Source organism: Venturia canescens, chromosome 4 (genome assembly GCF_019457755.1).
Source record: "Venturia canescens isolate UGA chromosome 4, ASM1945775v1, whole genome shotgun sequence".
NCBI classification, from domain to species: Eukaryota; Metazoa; Arthropoda; class Insecta; order Hymenoptera; family Ichneumonidae; genus Venturia; species Venturia canescens.
The window spans coordinates 4,629,648-4,649,270 of record NC_057424.1 but is presented as its reverse complement, the minus strand read 5'-3'; the positions used below and the strand labels follow the sequence as shown (position 1 = coordinate 4,649,270).

The following is a 19,623-nucleotide window of genomic DNA, read 5'->3' as shown; positions in this document are numbered from 1 at the left end:
TACGTTACGAAACTCTTCGAGAGAGTTAATAACCCGTGTTGGTCCACCATTCGCGGATTCACTCTTTTTCTCTCCTTTTTCTCAATGGTGACAGGACTCTTTCGATCAATAAATCCTCAACGAAACAATGATTGCATTGCGGAGAAAATCAAAAGCGTGTTAAGGAATTTGAAAAATGTTGATTTTCCTCTCGCACTCAACTGTCATATTCTCGCGTAAATTGATCCGACATTGAATAAAAAATAGCACGAGATCGTATTTCGTATTAGAAGAACCCTCGCAAAGGTGACGAACGATAAGATCATCGATTGATAAGTCGTCCGTGTTTGTGTTTTAGTATCGCAGATATTCCAAGCGATATTATCGACGTATATGCAGTTATAAGTGCCAACGTATAAATACGAGTGCTCGAAGAGAGGGAGAGACGTATTACGTGCACAGACACACATCCATAAAAATGCGAGAATATAGTAGAGCGAAAATCTCGAAGGCCGACTACCGTCAAAGCCCGTGAACTCTTCGTGTCCGCGTATATATACACACTGAAAACCCCATAAATATGAGTGACAGACACGTACATACGTACATATACATCGTTCGATATATATGTTGATTCAATTGCGTAAGAAATGATCTAGGCAATCTCGCGTGGCTCCCTCGTCACCCCATCGATCACGATCTCCCTCCAAGATAAATAAATAATAAAGCAAAACTGGATGCATATACATGTACGTATAAAAGGTGGTATATGTGCACATCGATGAAGCTTCGTGCTTTCTTATTTCATATCAACTGCATTTCATTTACATAAAACTTAGATCGACTCGTCAATGAAAAACACTAAACCTATTATTATTATTCTCTTTATCATTAATCTTCCTCGTAATAAAAAAACTAATGAACCTCTAGTAACTTTATATTTTATATAAACGATAAGAATTTAATAAAATTTGGTGAAGATATTCTTTAGTGCCAAATTTGACAATACAAATTTTTTAAGATTTTTCTTCTGTACAGTTATCGAGTAATTGATCACTAAAGTTCACGTGTACAAGCATAGCGTTTCCATATATATAAGTATATACATTCCGGGCATAAGAAATCTGTTTTAATGCGTAATTACTCGATAACTAAGCAGAAGAAAATTTTGAAAAAAATTGTGTCTTCGCACTTGATGTTGAAGAACATTATCACCAAATTTGATCAATTTCTTATCATGCATTTTGACGAATGCAGCCACCTTCCTCCTTAAGTATGATCTTCGGATGGAAGTACAATCAGACTGAAGAATCAACAACAGTTTTGACTAATTTCCATTTACTGGACCGAAACATTGTTTCCCTCTATCTCCGTTTTTCTATTTCGAGCCCCTCATTCACTTCCTGCTATGGGAAATCCACTTATGTTAGAAGAGCGATCGTCGTCTGAACGTCTGTCTCTGTAAGCTAATTAGAGAAATCGCATTAGTACCAAGGGGGATGCAAAAGTTTTTACCTCTGCTTAACCAATGGGGTGCTGACACATCGGCGAGGTCGATGACATCGAACGGTACAATGATAGCGTTGACGTCGCCGTCTCTTGCAACTACTGGTAATGACATCGATGCGAGTATATTCGTCCAAAAATCTACATGAATTTCATAATATTGCGAAGATTCTCCGAATATTGATGAGCGAAATATCGAAAAATTTTGTTGCCCAAAGTGGTTGAGAATAAAAGACTCGATCAAAGTCCACTGATTTTTTTTTTTCATTTTCTCCACTTTTTTTTTATCGCTAACGTTTTCTTCCCGATAACAAAGACGGGGAGGCTCGGTTAGAAAAAAGTAAAAGAAAGGGGGAATGGGGAAGATAGACAAAATTGCCTCCTGCGTAGCTATATATTGAAGAAAAGTGAGGCTTGAATGTTGTTGGCAAGGGCAAACGTAATAAACGTGCCAAGCTTGGCTCGTTTCACGAAGCTGTGAGCTCTCTTAACTTTTCTTCCTTGCTTCATCTGCTTCTGCGGCAACAGCAGCAGCAACAGCAGCAGCAACAACAACAACAGCACCACTTTCGCTATTCCACGAGGCTTTATTCTTTGCACGGTCGCGCACAACGCTCCTTCGACTTTTCTCTTTTCTGTGGTGAGAAATATATTTTCTTTCTACCTCTATATAGATACACATACATATCCATGTATATGTCTGTATATATCGTTCCCTGTAGTTGGTCGACGAACCGACAGCGGGATAAGTAAGGGTAACTACGTCTCAATAGGGCCTCAGAAGCATCATCGCGGTTTCAAACTTCTTTCTTTCTTTCTTTCTTTCTTACGTGTAGTAATAATGATAATAATAATAATATATGTATATATGCGACTTTCTTTATGATCCGTATACGAACGATGAAACTAAAGACTGCAAGTTCTGCTCGTTGGAAGTATTTTTTCAGGTTGCCTCGAAGAATTTCATTTCTTTCGAATACGAACGAAAAATATTGGGTAGGTGTAGCCGTATATAGAGAAGAAAATGCGGAGAGCAATGCTTCCAAGATTTCTCAACAATGGAGGCGCGGAAGAAAAAAATGATAAAATTAGCATACCGCGGGGCTGGAAATTGCGAAAAGTGCGACAGAGATCGTTCAGGCAAGACTTTTAGGCGGATGGGAGCGTGGTCCTAAACGCATGTAATCTTTCCGACAAAGAGGGGAAAGAACGCGTTCACGCGAAGCTGTTTCCATTTTTTAAATGATTTCTTATCTCCCAACTCGATCGGACGGTGCATCTCGTCCTTTCTGGATTAGAAGCTCGGACCCTTGTTTTTTGTTTGTTTCGTTTATCCTCTTTCTCTCCCTCTGTTTCAAGTTTGTCTCGAGTCTGGGAGAGAAAAGGCCCGAGGCAGCTTCCAAACTCGCCGCTGTTGAGTCTCTCAGCGTAATTACAGGTCCGAACTCAGCATGCCTATCGTATCGTATATATACACCTTCGTGAGGGTGTCCCGAATGTTTTAGCTTTGTAGTAATTGAAATTTCGTTGCCTGGACGAAATCATATTGTTGAAAGCGTCCAACGGAATGGTTCAATGATCCAACAAACTTTCGTTTTCGGTCAGGCGAAATGCGCGGGGACGGGAAGAATTATCGATACAAAATGAAAAACATACAAAGACTTTGATTTTTGGAAATTGACGATTCGTTAGCCGTGTTAATTGTGGATTGTCATGATGCTGAAGTTTGAACGCGTCGGGGTCCAATGCGAAATGATCTAAAAAAACTCTCAAAAAATTCCAGTGAATCTCGAATTTTGTTCCCTGCCGAATTTGCAATTCTTAATTTTTCAACCCACATCAGTGATGCGTGAAATAAAAAAAAAAAAATGATGAATTACAAATCTTTTTTTCGTTGATTTCGTTGGACTCGAACGTTGCTTCAGCGTCGTGGTTTGTCTTCGGACACCCGATATAGGTAACGGGGTGCGTAAAATGTATGGTGCACGTGCATCGCTTAAATCGAAGAGTAGCTGCTGGTCCTGGTGCTCCGAGAGTGGTTGGCCCGGCCATTTTGGTCATCAATCAATAACACACGCGGGGGATTGCGCGATCGAGAAGAGAACGGTTTGCCTCTTTTTCTTATTCTCCATTTTTTCGTTCCCCACTTATTTCGGTCTTTCTCAGCTCATATTTTCTTCAAGTGCTGCTGGGAGCTTCGCTTTTTGGAGGTGTTGAGAAACGCTTCGTGGCTCATTTCACCTTCAGTTTATCCTGCTTTCATTCATTTGGGGTTGCCGAAGCGAAATATGAGTTTGACAGAAATAAGTTTCTGGTAAAACGTTACTGGACCACCGCATAAAGGTGTATAGTCATTAAAGCGAAATGTTAAAAACCCGAAGCGATTCTGTTTTCACGTTGATGTTTATTGCGATGGAAAAATATTCTTTGATCCATTCGGTGTGTTAAGTGGATGTGACGTTGATTCATATCGCCTGAGGATTTTCTTGGTTCCAATTAGCGTTTAGCGCGAGTGTGCGATTCTGCATGTGTGCGGTAACTGTGCAGCAGCAGCAGGGAAGGAAAATGAGGAAAGAACGAGCGCAAAGGGGGAGCGACGTTGGGGCATCAGAGGGCAAAGCAGAGGGGAGGAGCGGGGATGACGGATGAAAAATTCTATCGTTGGTCCCCGTGGCGTTTCCCGGGAATCTTGCGTGCGTTTCGCATTCTTGAGTCTCGTACATAGCGCATGATATACATGTACCAGCAACGTTGCCTCGAACCCCGAGCAGCGGGCTTCCAAGCGCAACGTTTTTTTGACAAGATGTAAATTTGTTTCCATTATGATTGATTTTGCGTTGACGTCGCTGATGTCGATTCTTCGGAACTCGTTCGGTAAAGGTCGCGAATCCGCGTGTTGGCTCGTGCGTCTGATCGAGTGGATTCATCGAGAAACGACCGCATATACGGTCGAAAGAAAAACGAAAAACCAACAAAATTACGGAAAAGCGAAGAAAAAAAGCCTCCCCCTGACGATAGAACTGCCGATTTGGACTCAACTCACGTACGTATATATTCAAATAAATATAAATGCAGGTGTAGATAATGTCGACACGTGGAATTGCATACCGGATGATTTGAGTATGTGTGGATGGCGTGTGTACCTAAGGGGCATCCGAAGCTATATGGCGGACGCATGTACACCGCGTTAAAGTATCGTTAAAGCGTCGTTAAACGTAGTGGCAGGCGATTAATGCCTTCAGGTGCCGCGAATCGAAACTCTCGCCTGGTCTCGAACTATTCGACGATTATATACGGGGCGTCCGTGCACCAGACTCTGGTTATGCTATTATATTCCTAAAAATACGGATGAGCGCAACGGATGCGATTTTTGATTATTGGAGCTTATGTTTCGTTCGGCAAGCGCGAGATTATTCGTTCGAGCGTGTTGAAAACTCGAATTTTTCGTCCATACCCACCGCTGGATCGATCACCGATGGATCAATGATGAACCGTTTGATTCGTCGAGTCAAACTAGGACACCCTATAAGTAGCTGCATCGAATAGCACTGATACGAGTTCTACAATCGTATATCTCGGGGGGTAAAAACGAATAAATAAATAAAAAAAATTTAAAAAAAAAAAACAGATAAATAAACGTATACATGCATGTTACCGAAAAATATGGTATACGCGTATAAGCATATATATATATATATAAATGCTTTTTGAAACATCCGCAGCGAGTTTAATGAGGCACTTATTTCTGGGACAATGTACATCGGGCTTGGGTCTGTTCTGCATTAAATTTTCACCGCGACTCATACATCGAGTATTCACTATTTATTTCATATTAGATTATCCCCATAATATGAACATAAAGTATATATTGGTTGGTTATCGTAAAGCAGCAGCGTAGGAATACTTTTGTCCTGCGTAAATATAAAGTCACGTCTATCCCTGTATCTCTCTCTCCCTCTCCTCTCGCTTTCCCGGTTCGGTTGTCCAAGATCTTGAGAAAGGGGCTGGCAAGGGGTGGTGGAGGGGGGGGGGGGAGAGGAAGAGAGACGGAGAGAGAAATCTCGTACAGACTCCGTTCCGCTCTATCGATTTCTAGGATCCCCGCGCGATCTCGCACACACAGCGTGGAGTATTTGCGTGGTCGGCTTTGCGGTTCCGTTCCGTTTGCCACGGCCCGAGAAGGCCGTGTAAGGACTATACTCGCACACGAAGAAAACACGAGGAGGCGCATGCACACACGAACGCACGTGTACGAAGTTTCACGCACCGCGGTACTGTACTGCGTGCACGAAGGAGTGTACCAGCACGGACTCGTTTTGTATTTCGGACGAAAGATCGATCATCAGTTTTCTCTCATTACTTGGCCTAAGATTTATTTCGCCTGCTGCACATTTATTTATCGTTCTCTCTCCCTCCCGTTTTTGCCGTTGCTCTCTTTCGGCGCGTTGCACTCTCGCCGTATTTGAATCGACACAAATTATTTTGAATTGGAATATATACGGATGAAAAGTTGGCTGGGCTCACGCGCGCGCATGACCAAGAAACGAAGTACGAGACACATGTATGATTATGCAAAGTGCTCGCGGGATACTTGAAATAATGAGAATATCGCTGCGTTCTCGGGGCGCTCGAAAGGGGGCGAAAGTCTTTGGGCGACGGGAAATTTCGCTTTTTCTTCATCGTCTCTCGTAGCACGTTCAGCAAACGAACGCGTATATATACGTATTCATAGTATACATTCGAATACGTGGACTCACGCATTTCAGTGAAAGTAGTCGATGAGAGTTGCGCGAACTGCATGAGAGGGAATGCGTGTCCGATTGAAGTATGCTGTATGAGAGAGTATAGGAGGTTATCCTGCCTATCTGTGGGCCCGCGCGCGCGCGAGCGAGCGAGCGAGCGAGCGCAGTGCTAGCACCGTTAAAAGAGCGAAGAACCTTCTGCAAGTTTGCTCTTCGTTTCTATATATCACATTCTTTCTTCATTTTTCACATTTGTTAAAGTAGTGTGTGGATGCGTGTGCGAGTGTGTCCGAGCGTTCGTGCATGTTGATACATTCTTTGATTCTTTCTCCGCACGCGATATACATAGAGTGTCCGGGAAGTTGCGCCGAAATATTACAGGTTTTATGGATCCCTCCGCGCGCCCCGAGGCCGGAGAGAAAAGGTCTAAGAAACGTTTTCCTTTTCGACGCGTTTGATCTGGGATACGAAACCGCTATCGAGTTCGATCGATTTTAGATACACCCCGTACACGGAGAGACATAACACGCACTTTACTCTCGTGAGGAGCAGTATAAAATGGAGAAAGAGGAGTCTCTATAAACATTAAGCTCTCCTTAACTTCACGAGTTCTGGAGTCGCAGGAGCCGTACGGACGAATGCAAGTGCATTGTCTCCGAGCGACCGTAAATAAACTTACCGAGAGTTTCGTTCTGGTAATAAGAGAAAAGACTGGCTTTCCGCGCTCACCCCTCCTTTCGATAAGAACAAAGAGCAGCAAAAAGCCCAGCATCGCGGACTTTCGTTCGCGTTTCACATGTTCGATGTCAGCGTCGAGTTTAATCGGAGTGCGCCGAAGGAAATTCATAAGAATTTGCGAAAAGATACCACCTCCCGCCGCCCCCCACTTTTGTTAATCCTTGCTGCTCATTCGGTGGCAGGAGAATACCGGGTCTCTGGAATTTTCTGCCTCTCGATGCGCGCAGTCGATCAAGGAAAAGGCACACCAATGTTCCGAACGGGGGTCTAGAATCGCGGTAGAATCTTGTTATTCCACTCCTGAAGGCTCCCTTGGAAAATGCATCGTACAAATGTTCTCTTGATGTCATCGATTATTGCGAAGGAATCGTAAGGCAGCTACAAGAATTGCAGCATCGATTAGAAACGCGTGGAACAATCTTCCATTCCGTCGCGTTCAGTTAGGAAGACAAGAAATTTCCAGCCTTCGGTATGAACCTGCCAAGCAGAGAGCTCTCCGTTCTCCGGAACCCCGTAATTATCTACACAGAGGAATAATAACAGCAACGTTGAATGATTCTAGAGGGCTACTCGAGGAGGCCATAGCTGCCCGCATAACCGTTGGAGTATCCCATAGTTTGAGCAAGCTAAATTTTTCTGAAAGTTCCTCGATCATCGATTTTGACTGATTCTTTGCTTTTGTTGGAGAAGACAAGGGCTGGAAGGGGGGAGAAGCGAAGAAGGAGGCATCTTCCAGAGCGAGGTTCTCCTCGATACGGCTCTTTATTTTTTTACCAACCGAGGCAAAAAACTTATTCTCCTTCCTCTTCTTTGTACGCCGGATGCGGGGGCTTCAGGAGGCTGTCTGAAAAGATTGCCAAGTGTTGGCTACCCCAAGGGGAAAGAGGATTGGGAGTGCACAACACCGCGATGCCCTCTTTCCGCGCAGGCTTCTTTGCCGAGGGGGGGCAGGGGGAGACGTTTCTTATTCCTGCTCCCATCATCAAGCCTACACTCCCGAATCATCCGTACAGTCGAGATCAGAAGTCATCCGCTCGTTCTAGGACCTCGAGGAGCCACTTAGCTCTCGCCGTTCCAATCCCTACCGATAGCCCGCGTCCAATAATTACCGGCAGGATCTCTTTGTTCGTTAGATTCCTTTTCAGCCAATATTCCCTAAGGATGAGTTGCAAGCGGAATCGACGAATTCTCGAATTAGCTCCGAAGTGGGCTCTTCACATCGAAACATCCGGAGCGATTAAGAAAACCTTTGTACCTCCATTAAATTCAACTTCTTCTGTCCACTTCGTGTTCTCGCGTTGAAGAAAAGGAGACAAAGTGGAAGAAGAAGAGAAGAAGAAGTCTTCTTGGAGAATGAGCAGATGGTTCAAGCCACGAAAAGTTACTGAAGGCACGCCCTACGAGACGACTGTCGAGAGTTAACCAAGAGCCGTCGGTTCGGTACCCGACGAAACGAGTTTTAAATTGGTCTTCCTTCGCGAAATAAGAAGGGCTAAGCTTTGGGGGAACGGGGAGGGGTGAGGAGGGGGGAAGGGGGGGGGGGGGGGAGGCTGGCGCGTTGTTCATTTGAATACATCGACGGACACGCGAGAGGGAGAGCAAGAGGATTCCATCAGGTTTGTGTATATGCTCCAGGTGCGGAAGATACTGAGCAGAGAATCCCCACCGCGTTTCAATCCCATTCTTGTGTTTTGTTGGGAATATTCATCCGAGTGGAGGAGTTTACGAGAATAGCCCCCAATTTGTGGCATTTTGTGGCTGGCACAGGCAAAGTGCTCAGAACAGAAATATTCTAGGACTTCATCAAGAGGCGAATTCATGGAATCTAAAATAACCTCTGAATCAATGGACGATTTTACTACCCTTTTCACGGATGAGTTGGATGATCATCCAGATCCTGAGAATCATTAACGGTCCGGAGGCTGCACTTTTGGAAGCGTAAAAATACGATTGTTACCGTAGTATTTTTCTTACAAATACCTTCAGGTTAGGAAACAGTTGATTGGGATTGAATCATTTTCGTGACTCCTTTGACAAAGACCGAGGATATGCATCTTTTCAGTTTTGCTCTGCGGGAGTATCAAACTCGAACGGTGGAGTATTCTGGATCACGCTAATACAGTGGGTCAGAAGTTATGTGAGGCAGGTGTTTGAAGAATTAGAAGAGAGTGCGTAACGCGAAGCCGGAAGATAAAGGTATAGAATAAAGAAGGTTGTAAAGTAAGGAAGGAGATCTCGATTAATTTCCCTTCTTGTTTGATCGCTTCACAAATTGGGATTCTGGATTCATTGGGAAAGTATTTCTGAATTACAACATCTTTGTGGAATGGGGATGAAGTAAAGCAGCCTGGAATTCATCTCGTACCAGCATATATAAACATTGGAGGCTGTCTTACGTATTATGTGTGGATGTAATGGACACCGTAACAGAGGATGAAGCCTGTTTCGGCCCATGTGAACCCAACGTCATGGATAACAGTACACGTACGGTTAACCGATGAGAGTGTGTATGAACGGATTTTATGAAACATCGTGAGTATAGGGAAGCCTTTAAATTATATGTGTATAACGATATAGGAATGCATCAAACGTTTGACTGTATATATGCCATTTATTTGTATGCACGTATACTATATGCTCGGTTAACTCGTCGTGCTTCACTCGCCACGTGCTCCCGTTAATTATTCAACGAACGGATACGGGATTAGCAGGTTCCAGCTCGCGCTCTAAGCTCGTTTCATATCGAGTCCGAGAGAGCGCCTTCTCCAATAACATTTCCTGATACACTGGATGGAGGACATCGCGAATTTCCTACTGGTCGCTCTCTCTCTCTCTCTCTCTTTCCTCCTCTTATCTCATCGCTTGTTTCGTGGTGCTGCATGATTTCACATGCCCAGGTTTGAGTGACTAATCCTATTAAAAAATGTAATGACAATCTCGAAAATAAAAAAAGATCCACTCAATCGAAAGCCAACGAAAACTGAAATTGATGGTACATTAGAAATATTTGAATGGCACTAAACTTGGATCAGGTGGGGAATCCATTTTTCTTCGGGGTAACATTGTCTCGATCATTATACGAGATAACACGTGAATCAGGTTTCTTAGGAACAGCCTCAATGTGCGTCCAGGAAAGATTGATCAAGACACCCACCTCTTTGAGAGGTTTTCTCGATTAGCATACGTCAATTGGTTCTACGTTAATGGCGTTATGCACGAGGGATTCTCGAGGTGAGTCTTGATAGGGAAAAATGCATGTATATGTTTAATAGCAGTGAGCGGTGGATCGAATCACATCGACGACAGAAATAAAATGATGGGAAATGGAGAGCGAAAAGTAGGAGAGAGGAAGAGTAAAGGGAGAGAAAAGGCAGTAGCAGTTTCGTTGCTCGACTCGTCCTTGATGATATCCGTGATGATCATGCTGCTCTGGAATGGAAGAATTGCCACTGCAACTAATGAGACCGTAAGCTTTCAATGTACGAGAATAAAAATTCAATGAAAAAGCTGGCGCACCCATCCGAATGAGGAACAAATACGTGCTGATTGTACGATTGGAAGAAGAGGCTCCTCGTATGAAATGGCACAAAAATCTCGTCCTGAATCAGATTGAAAAGAAGAAAAAGATGAAGACCCTTGAGAAGTTTCTAAAATATTCCGTAGGATAAATGGTCGAGGTGATAAAGGACCCTTCAAGAGAGCGCAGGAATAATAATGACGAATTGGTCGGGATTGGTGTTTGAAAGATTAGAATTTGCACCAAAGGGAGTCGCTTTCCTCTTAGATCGCTGGACGATGGACTTATTCAGTATCCTACTGACGCAGTGAACACTGTGTCTCTCTTGGACATTTGCAAAACCTCTGGCAAAGCATACGGCGGGTCTATTCGGATAGTGATTGGTGGGTTTTCAGGTCGATTCATCTTTCCCGCATCGTCGAATACTCAAGCATACTTTTTGGAGATGCGGATAGAGCCCGAAGACCGTTCCACGAAAAGACATCAAATCGCAGACAAACGAAAGAGTTGAGAAAAGAGAAAAGAAAACAATCGTGATGGGCCCGGCTCTATCATCCGGTTGTTCTCCTCACCTTGTGGAATGATAAAGGAAAAAAAAACCATACGAGACAGAAACAAAAGAAGGAGAAAAGAAGAAGAAGAGCCAGAAAAAAATAAACGAGTAAAGTTATACGTGCTTGGAAAAAATAAAATAAAAGCTTAGAGGCGCGAAGAGATGCGATAAAAGAAACAGTGAAAACATCGCCAAGGATTCGAGTCACGTCTCCGCGTGATATCCTGCATCCTGAGAAATCAGGCGTACTGCAATCCTAGAATAGATAGGGCCAAGCGCGAACATAAATAAAGGTATAAAAAAAAGAACTAAAGTGCAGACGTAAAAACTGTTGATAATTCGCACTCGTTTGTTTCACGAACCAGGTTTAGGTCGTTTTAGTCGAAGTTGTTCCGTCGTTCTTCCGATCCACCGTCCGAACTGGGCTCAAAAGACGTCCCAATAAGATGAAACTACATATGCATTAGGACGAAGGACGATCGAATAAAAAATTTACAATTATCAATCGTTCCTCTCGTATCAACCGCAAAGTCAATAACAAAAACAATCCAATGATTTTTTTGGTCCTGAAAAAAATATTTCTTCGACTTGCATCCAGCCCTTTCCTATCGCCTTTAGGACACCCTATGTACGCGTACATTTCACGAGTCCTCGTACCGTTCGTCGGAGCACGTCCGTCTTCCGAGGCACGAGGACGGCCCCGTGTGACATGTATCCGCAACAGCCAGCCTGAGCAAAGGGCCCCTGCCCACTGGACACCAGGAAGCGAAGGAATGAATGGTCGTAACCGTGGCTGCATACATATGTACACGTGGGTTTGAGCGTATGCGATAGAGCGAGCAAGAGCCGGTGCTGGCAACATTGCGCGACATCGAGAGAGGAAAAGAGCTAGAGAAGGAGAGAACGAGCCGAAGCTGAAGAAATCGAAGAAGCTTGAGAAGAAGAACGAGAGAAGAGGAAGAGACGAAGGGCTCCAAGGGAAGAGGATAAGGAAAAGGATAATGTGGTATTCGAACCTCGTGGAAACCACTCTTCCGGGTGTCATGTGTGGAGGTAATCGATCCTTCTGAATCTGGATACGTTTTTTCGATTTGCCCCTCTCTGTAGCTCCTCCAGGAACCAGCTAATCGATACCCCAGATTCCTACTTTTTGTCTTCCTTTCGAATTGAGTTATTATGATTCCTTATCCAAATTTTCATTACTTAGTGATGAATAAATGAAAACAGTTTATCGAACAGGATTCCTCGCAGATGCTTTTTTCTATGTAAAGACTCATTCAAAGGCTCATGAACATTTGCATTCGATCCGCCAACGCTCATGGAGGCAATCCTCTCGCATGTGCTGCATATTCGCTCTCCTCTAATTGTATCTAATTAGATCAGGGTCATTTGCATTCGCGTGTACGTTCCGACGGAGTATTGCTCCACATGGGATCTGCCACATTATACAAATGTGCACCACACGCTTTGGCAGTTACAAAGTGAGCCATATACGAATCTGCGATCCTCGTTAGTTATTCACTTCCTGTCCACCGTAAAACGACCTCGAAAGGCCGCTGAATAAACGGGCCGAAATACACCGCGGCTTTGACACGCTGTTCGTTCTACACACGGGCCGAGGCGGTATTGGCATTTACAAAGTTTTTCGTTTGTCAACATCAATTGCGGCCTACTTCGTGATGCAGTAACCGATTCTGTGATTCTCGACGAATAATACAAGCGTCTTTCCTCGTTGGTCGAACCACGCCTACAAACTCCACTCCGAACCTTTTTCCGACTTGCACACAATCTGAATGGTACCAATTTGGCTGTGTCCAGATAGCGGATACGAGGCATTTACCGCTAGGACATCATCGCGAAGATACGCCTGCGTGGTATAGAGAAATTGGAAAATACATGGCAAAGTAAAGTAGTCAGCCAGTGTCCGTTAAACGAAGTGAGCCCGTGGCTCAGCAGCTCTGAACCTGTTCAACTCTGCAATCAGAATCACGCGAGCCAGGTATACTTGCGGGCTACCTCTTACCGATGGCATTCTTTGACTACCTGTTTCGAGCTAGACTCGGTTCAAAACTAGTTCACCCTCTCTCGCTAGCCATATCGAGTTCAATGGTCCTTGTACTTTTGATCTGGTAGTCCGTTTAAAGGCTTTTCTTTAGTCCTTTGCCTTCTCATCTTTACTCTGATTAGTAACCGAGCTTTACGACATTCACGACAAAAGCAAATAGCCCCGCGGAGAACTCATTGACCCAGCTGGAGTAGGCGACAGTTAGCCAACCCGAAACACGGAAAGTCAGCGCGTGCAGCACGCTCCAGTGAATCGTCCATGAGACTCGAGTGCACGGCCTTCCAATTTTATCGCTTAACGGAGTCAGCAACGAGGTGAGCCTTGAAGAAATAGCGTCCAACGATCGAGAACGAAGAATTATGATTGGTCGCGGCTCAACTGGTCTCTTGCTCCTGAAGCTTTAGAATTCAAGAGGCAAACAAATATTTATAATGCTCGTTCTAAAAATAAAAGACTCGATTAATCCAGCCTCATTGTCAAAAATGAACGTTTGACGATCAACATTCCGGTGCACGGCTCGGCGTTGATGCTTGGAGCGCTTAACAGAGTTTAAAATATATAATATCCTCATAGGCAATATCCAACATGGGGGTTTCTCAGTCTACTATTTACGAGTTATCCAGGAGCCGGTAGGGAGAGCAAAGTAGCCGGGCCGATGAAGATAGCTCGGGATGGCAAGAGGGAAGGTCTTACCTCGAAGATCTTTCCCTCTGCAGTTTACCTCGCTCCTTCTTCAGGGCTCCAGCTCTGGCTACTGATGGCGAGTACATTCACGAGCACGGGCCCAGCGAATGATTCAAACAGCTGAGTTCCCTATAAGGCAACAGGAAATGCGATCCGGGAATTAGATGAGGCAGCATTTAACTTGGATTGCCAACCGATAAGTTTAGCAACCTTGATCCTTTTCTCGCTCGTGTACTTACGGATATTTGCCTGCATTGCTAGCGACTCGTATAATCTCTCGGTGCGAGAGAAGAGCTCATAAAATATTGAGAGTTTACCGGCTTAAGAGGTCCAAGACACCTGCCACGTGCGAGATCTCTCCAGGTGCGATCGCTCCTCGGAGAGGGAGGTAGGAATTAAAAAAAAACCTGTATCAAGTGGGAACACGTGGCTCGTGCAATACTACAGTTCCCTTGATACCACCTCCTGATATTCTTGCATAACCAGAGTATATACTTGAGTAATTTATCGCGCTAAAGGGAGAGAGAGATAGAGAGAGAACGGGAAGCATAAGAGACCTAGGATCACGTCTGAACGCAACTGATTACACAAGATCGTGTAAACGAGAAAACGGCACTTTGCATTTGCGAATTCGACTTCCGGTCAGATCCTTGATAACTGGCCGAGATTTGTCTGTACCAGCATAGCGGATCAACAAAATTTGGTTATCCTCGTATGTAGATTAATTTCGGGCTTGAAGAGTTTCAGCCGACGAGGATCACTCGGAAGGGCCACGATGAAATACAAACGCGGACAAAAAGGTTCGGATGATTTTTTTTTCCTGTCGCGCCACAGCTTCTCCGACCACAATATACATCCCCCTCGTACAGTCGAATTTTACGACACCGAAGATCTGCCCAAGGCTCACAGTCCGATATATCACAAGTTATTGTTTGCTTTTTATTTATATTTTGCTATTTCGAGATCGGCGAAGTTACGAAGTAGCTCCGGGGCAATTTTATGATATGGCACGTTATTGGTATTAGTCTTCGACTATTAGCGAAAGAGACTCGTCCGAGCAGAGGGTTAATATCGCGATCGTTTCTCAACGGTCTCGTCGATCCTTGCGCCATACGAATGCTCCCCCCCCTCGTTTCAACTCCTCCGTCTTCTAACCACTCTCCGCCGTTATTTTGCATCCTTATTTCATTCGCATTTTAATCTCTTTCTATCCTCGCTGCTGAGGATTTATGAGGTACGCAACTCCGTGCGGTTGCCCCGGAGAGAACTATCCCGAGGACAAGAGCCGCGAATGAGAGAAGTCAACGCAAGGCAAATCGTGTTAAATCGTTTATGCTAATTCATCTATCTACTCACATGTATATATATATATATCATCAGACATCGTTTCTTAAAATATCGTATTAATAATGAATAACTTTAATTCATACAATATGTAGCTACAAAATTGTATTCGTTTGAATCAATTTTGTGTTAATCATTGAAACCTATGTAATTGGAAAAATAAAATGATAATTAAAACATGTTACGTGTTCATGTTAACATAAAATTATTGCAAAACGTCGTTTAAGGTCGTTTTACTCTTTAGATCAAGCCAGACCCGCATATTCGTTGGTTCACTATTGGTAATTCTGTGCACAGAGGGCTGAACGTCGACTTAGTGGACTATCAACGTCGGCCGAGCCTATCTTTCTCTTATCGCGTAACACGACACGAAATCAATGAAGAAACCTCACGAGAGTGTCTATAAATGGATTTGTCGACTGTTCAACCGAGATTTCCGTGCCCAGTCCCTCTCGCTCTTCTTCGGCCTCCTACGGGATTTTCTCCGAAGAGAAAATCCAATTAATCGTTGTTTCTCATTCCAAGAACTTTTCAGAATCGTTACTTCTTATTTATATCTAACAGAATTAACAAATATTTATAATTCGTCAGTGAAATTGATTGGGAGAAAACTTACGTGCTCGTCGACCGAATATGTCAGCTCTCCATCGTCGTAAAGGACGAACCATCTTCGTTGCCATCTCTGTAAAATAAAAAAATAAAAAAATATAGTTATAGCTTGAGTATTCGCTTTTATAAACTCTTCACTTTGGTAGCTTTTTCGAGAATGAACGAAATTTTTTCGTGGTTCTCTCATTTATCAGGTTATGAATAATGATAATCAGGGCGAAATTTTTCATTTACGAATATTTCACGAGGAAAAAGATTTTTTTTGGATTAATTATTAAGGTGGATGGGTGACGGATATGCGATCATTGCACCAACAATATTTTTCGAAAATCTCAAAAGACGAAACTTACTTTAAAATAATAATATTATTATTTTCGAAATATAATCAGTACAGAATCAACATTTCCATACAATTTTATTATAACAAAATGTTTGAAGAGTTCATTTTGACTAGCGTGGTGCAACAGCTGCTGCTGTTGTTGATGTCACGCTGTCAGTTTGGTTTACAAATTTTATAGGTTATGAAGTGAGTTTACTGTCCAAAGTAATATTGCAGTGGAGGAAAATGAAAAAATGAGCGATAAACAAGTTTACCGGGATAAAAATGGTCGTTTTATAAAAACTGACAAAAAAAACGTGGCAAGCAAACGAACGACAATATATGACCAAAAAATCGAACCGACGTCACATGTGAACATAGTATATCGAATGCAGCTTTGCCAAACGTTATACCCATCCATTTGTCGTGTAATCTCAATGATTTCTCATCAGATAGTTTTCAATATTTCAGACGATTTTCAAACGTAAGGTTCAAAAACTAAAATACGTATGTATTCTTGAATATTCATGAAATACAACGATCGATTTTTTTTTTGCGAAATCTTGGGTATAACTAATGAAAAAATTCAATACCTTTTCATTTGTGAACGAATAAACGACATGGTAACTAGTGTCCAAATTTTGCAAATCTATCCCGTACATATTCATTTTTGCTTACAAAAATTATCATCGCGAAATCTCGGATAGCGAATATTCGCACATTAAAATCGCTCCTTTCGCTGAAAGTTCAAATGATTTTTCAAACAGAGTTATCGATAAAAAAATAATGGTTTTTAAAGCGCAACATGAAGGAAAGAAAATCTGCTTTCAAGGAGGCGCAGAGCACCCAAAATAATGTGAATCGATTAAATCGCAGTTTTAAAAGCGCAAAAATTGTCATTTATTAATGACACTAAAGTTGAAAGATAACTGAAATTTCGAGACGAATTTCGTGCGCGGTAATCAGGCGATGATACAAAAGAGGTGAGAAGACGCGCTATGGATGTCAAATCGGAAAACATAAACGAAGTGATCGGTCATATTAAGTCATGCGATTATAAATCGGCGATGATCAATATGCGCATAGCATCGATCCTCGGTGTACGCATCGGGGCGAAGAAATCTCTTTTCTCGTGCGCGGAACGAGATAGCGTGGACGACGAAAGGGGATGGGGGCGTGTGGGGGCGAGAACCGAGCGGGACTCTCGATCTGTTCATCCCACACGGTTATACTATTGAATATTTATTTCCAATAGCTCGTACATACATTGGTAATGCGTGTTGAAATAATGATAAATGACAGTTCTAAGTACTTCGTTCCATTTGCTTATTTTTCCTCGAGCGTATCGCCCTAACTGTCTTATTTTCACATAAATATTTCCTTCATATTTTCTCGAATCCACCAGATAATTGATATTTATTAATGATTTTGAAAATCCTCAGCAGCGTTTGAACGCACCGCGGAATAGTTTGAAACGGTTACTGGCAGACTTGGCTCTCCTTTCATTTTTATCTCGCTCTATACACATGTAAAGAGGATCTCGAGGGTTCCCTGCACTGGAAGCGGCGGGCACGCCCGATCGGAAATCCCGATAACCCCGAGGCGGCAGCGTGATTCCATCACGCTTCGGGCTCTTTCCTCATATTAAGCTCCCCCTTTTTCTCTTATCAACATTTTATACGATCCTTCAACCCTCTTTGCTTCACCGGGACCGGAATCTTGCTCGCTTCGATTGCAAAATACTCGGCGAGTTCTTCCGGAGTCACAAATCGTTTCGTTACTAAAACAATCTTTTAAAATTGTTTCCACTCTTTTCACGGCTCAGCGATACTCGAGTAGAGAAAAAGAGGGCTAAATAAATAATGAGACGAAAAAGTCGAGAGAGCTAGAAGAAACTTTTTGAAATCGAACCGAGAAATATGACCGAATTTTTATGTGTCTCGAAGAGGTTTTTTTATATATCGCTTAATATTTGGACAGCGCGCGTTAAAGTGACGCCATTGAAAGGAGACTCGGATCTTTGAGGACACTCTTGGAGGTGCGCAGCTGTGAGCCTTCTGCGTTTCACGGTTCATTGTATGCTAATCCTATTGATTCTCCGTGTGGGTACTCTCAAGAGTATTATGCCCGATGCGTGAATGCCGTGCGTGTGAGACTCGCTGTACATACGGGCGCAAGTTCATGGCTCCTCGCTATGAGCGAAGTGCGTCTCGTTGTCTTGCGAAAAAGTCTGTGCGTATTCGCGGCTGAGGCGAGCAACGAAAGGTCGTTACGTGTTTCAATACGGAGGTGAAATTTTCTTCTTCGTCCAGAATCATCGGAGTGTGTCGTTTGGGACTCTAGCGGTATTAAAACCTCTCTGCGAAAGGTGTTCGAGAATCGTACTAAAAAATCAATGAAATTCACGATCAATCAAAAAGAAAACATCGAAATTTATGCTCTCCAACGAATTTTCCTCCTCCTCGGAAGCAACGCCGCGAGTATCAACGAACCTTACTCAGCAGCAGCAAATAAAAGTCCACGCGGGACTGGATGTAATGTAATCATTGTTACTGCGCTATTCAATACACATATTGGCACTCACGGTAGAGATAGTCAACAGTAAGAAGTTGCTACTGCGTGAAAATGTGGCTTATCAGTGATAAGGCGACATTCGACTCTCGGTCGAGTTGCTTTCGCAAGCTCTATCTTTCGCTTGCCGGCCTCAGGAGTGTATCGACAGACTCTGTTGAGCGTAGTGCACCGGTTTTTCTTCGTTCTTATCGGCTAACCAGACTCCTTCGGATGGATAGAATAGGACGGAGCCGGCGGGGAGAGATTCACGTCGATGCTAAGTAGCAAAGTGTGTAAAGAGAGCTATCGCAGATACGCCTGGTTATTTTCACCTTGTACGCCCCATTTTCCAATACTTTTTACCCGTTTGAGTAACGCGATGCCCACTTCGAGGAAACGTTTTTTTTTTTGTTAAATACGCTTGTTCCGCACGTTGCTTGACCGCGGCACTTCGATAGAACGGAAATAAATCGATGAAAACCAATTTGAAAAAGCGCAACTATATTATTGTTTTTTCTGTTTTACAATGATGCGAGAAGCGATGCGAGGGGGACGAGGGAAGAAAAATGATCGTTGCCAACAACCTGTGCGAACGAATCTCATGAAATGTTTGTCAATGATGAACGAGCCATGAAATCGGCATGGCAGTACGTTTAAGTTATACGTGAATAGTTCGGATAAATACACGCGCATCTATTCATGACGAACCAATATGTGGATGATCACAATATAGGTATATGTTTACACGATATCTGTTGGTATAATGTAGTTTTGTACGAAGGAGGAGCAGAGCTAGTATGAGAAATTAGCATGAGGCGCGTACGGTCTTGTAGCATCCCGTCAACCTCGTATTTTCTACTCGTTTCTTTCGTGCTCTCTTCTTATTTTCAACTTTGTTCTTTACTCTTGTCTCATAACAGCCAAAGCACAGTCGCTTGTATAGGTGCTGTATTTTTTTCATTTTACTTTCGACAAACAAACGTTCGAAATGGTAGAAAAACGTAATCGTAGATG

At 43.2% G+C, this 19,623-nt stretch overlaps 1 protein-coding gene across 4 annotated transcripts in view; it reads right to left on the bottom strand.

Annotated features, from left to right (window-relative positions):
* osp (outspread) overlaps positions 1 to 19,623 on the bottom strand; it is a 106,130-nt gene that overhangs the window by 21,731 nt on the left and 64,776 nt on the right. For all 4 annotated transcript variants that reach the window (XM_043418283.1, XM_043418284.1, XM_043418288.1 and 1 more), the window contains exon 3: positions 15,745 to 15,810. In XM_043418283.1, coding sequence (XP_043274218.1) covers positions 15,745 to 15,810 — 66 coding nt within the window. The remainder of the gene's footprint in view (positions 1 to 15,744; positions 15,811 to 19,623) is intronic.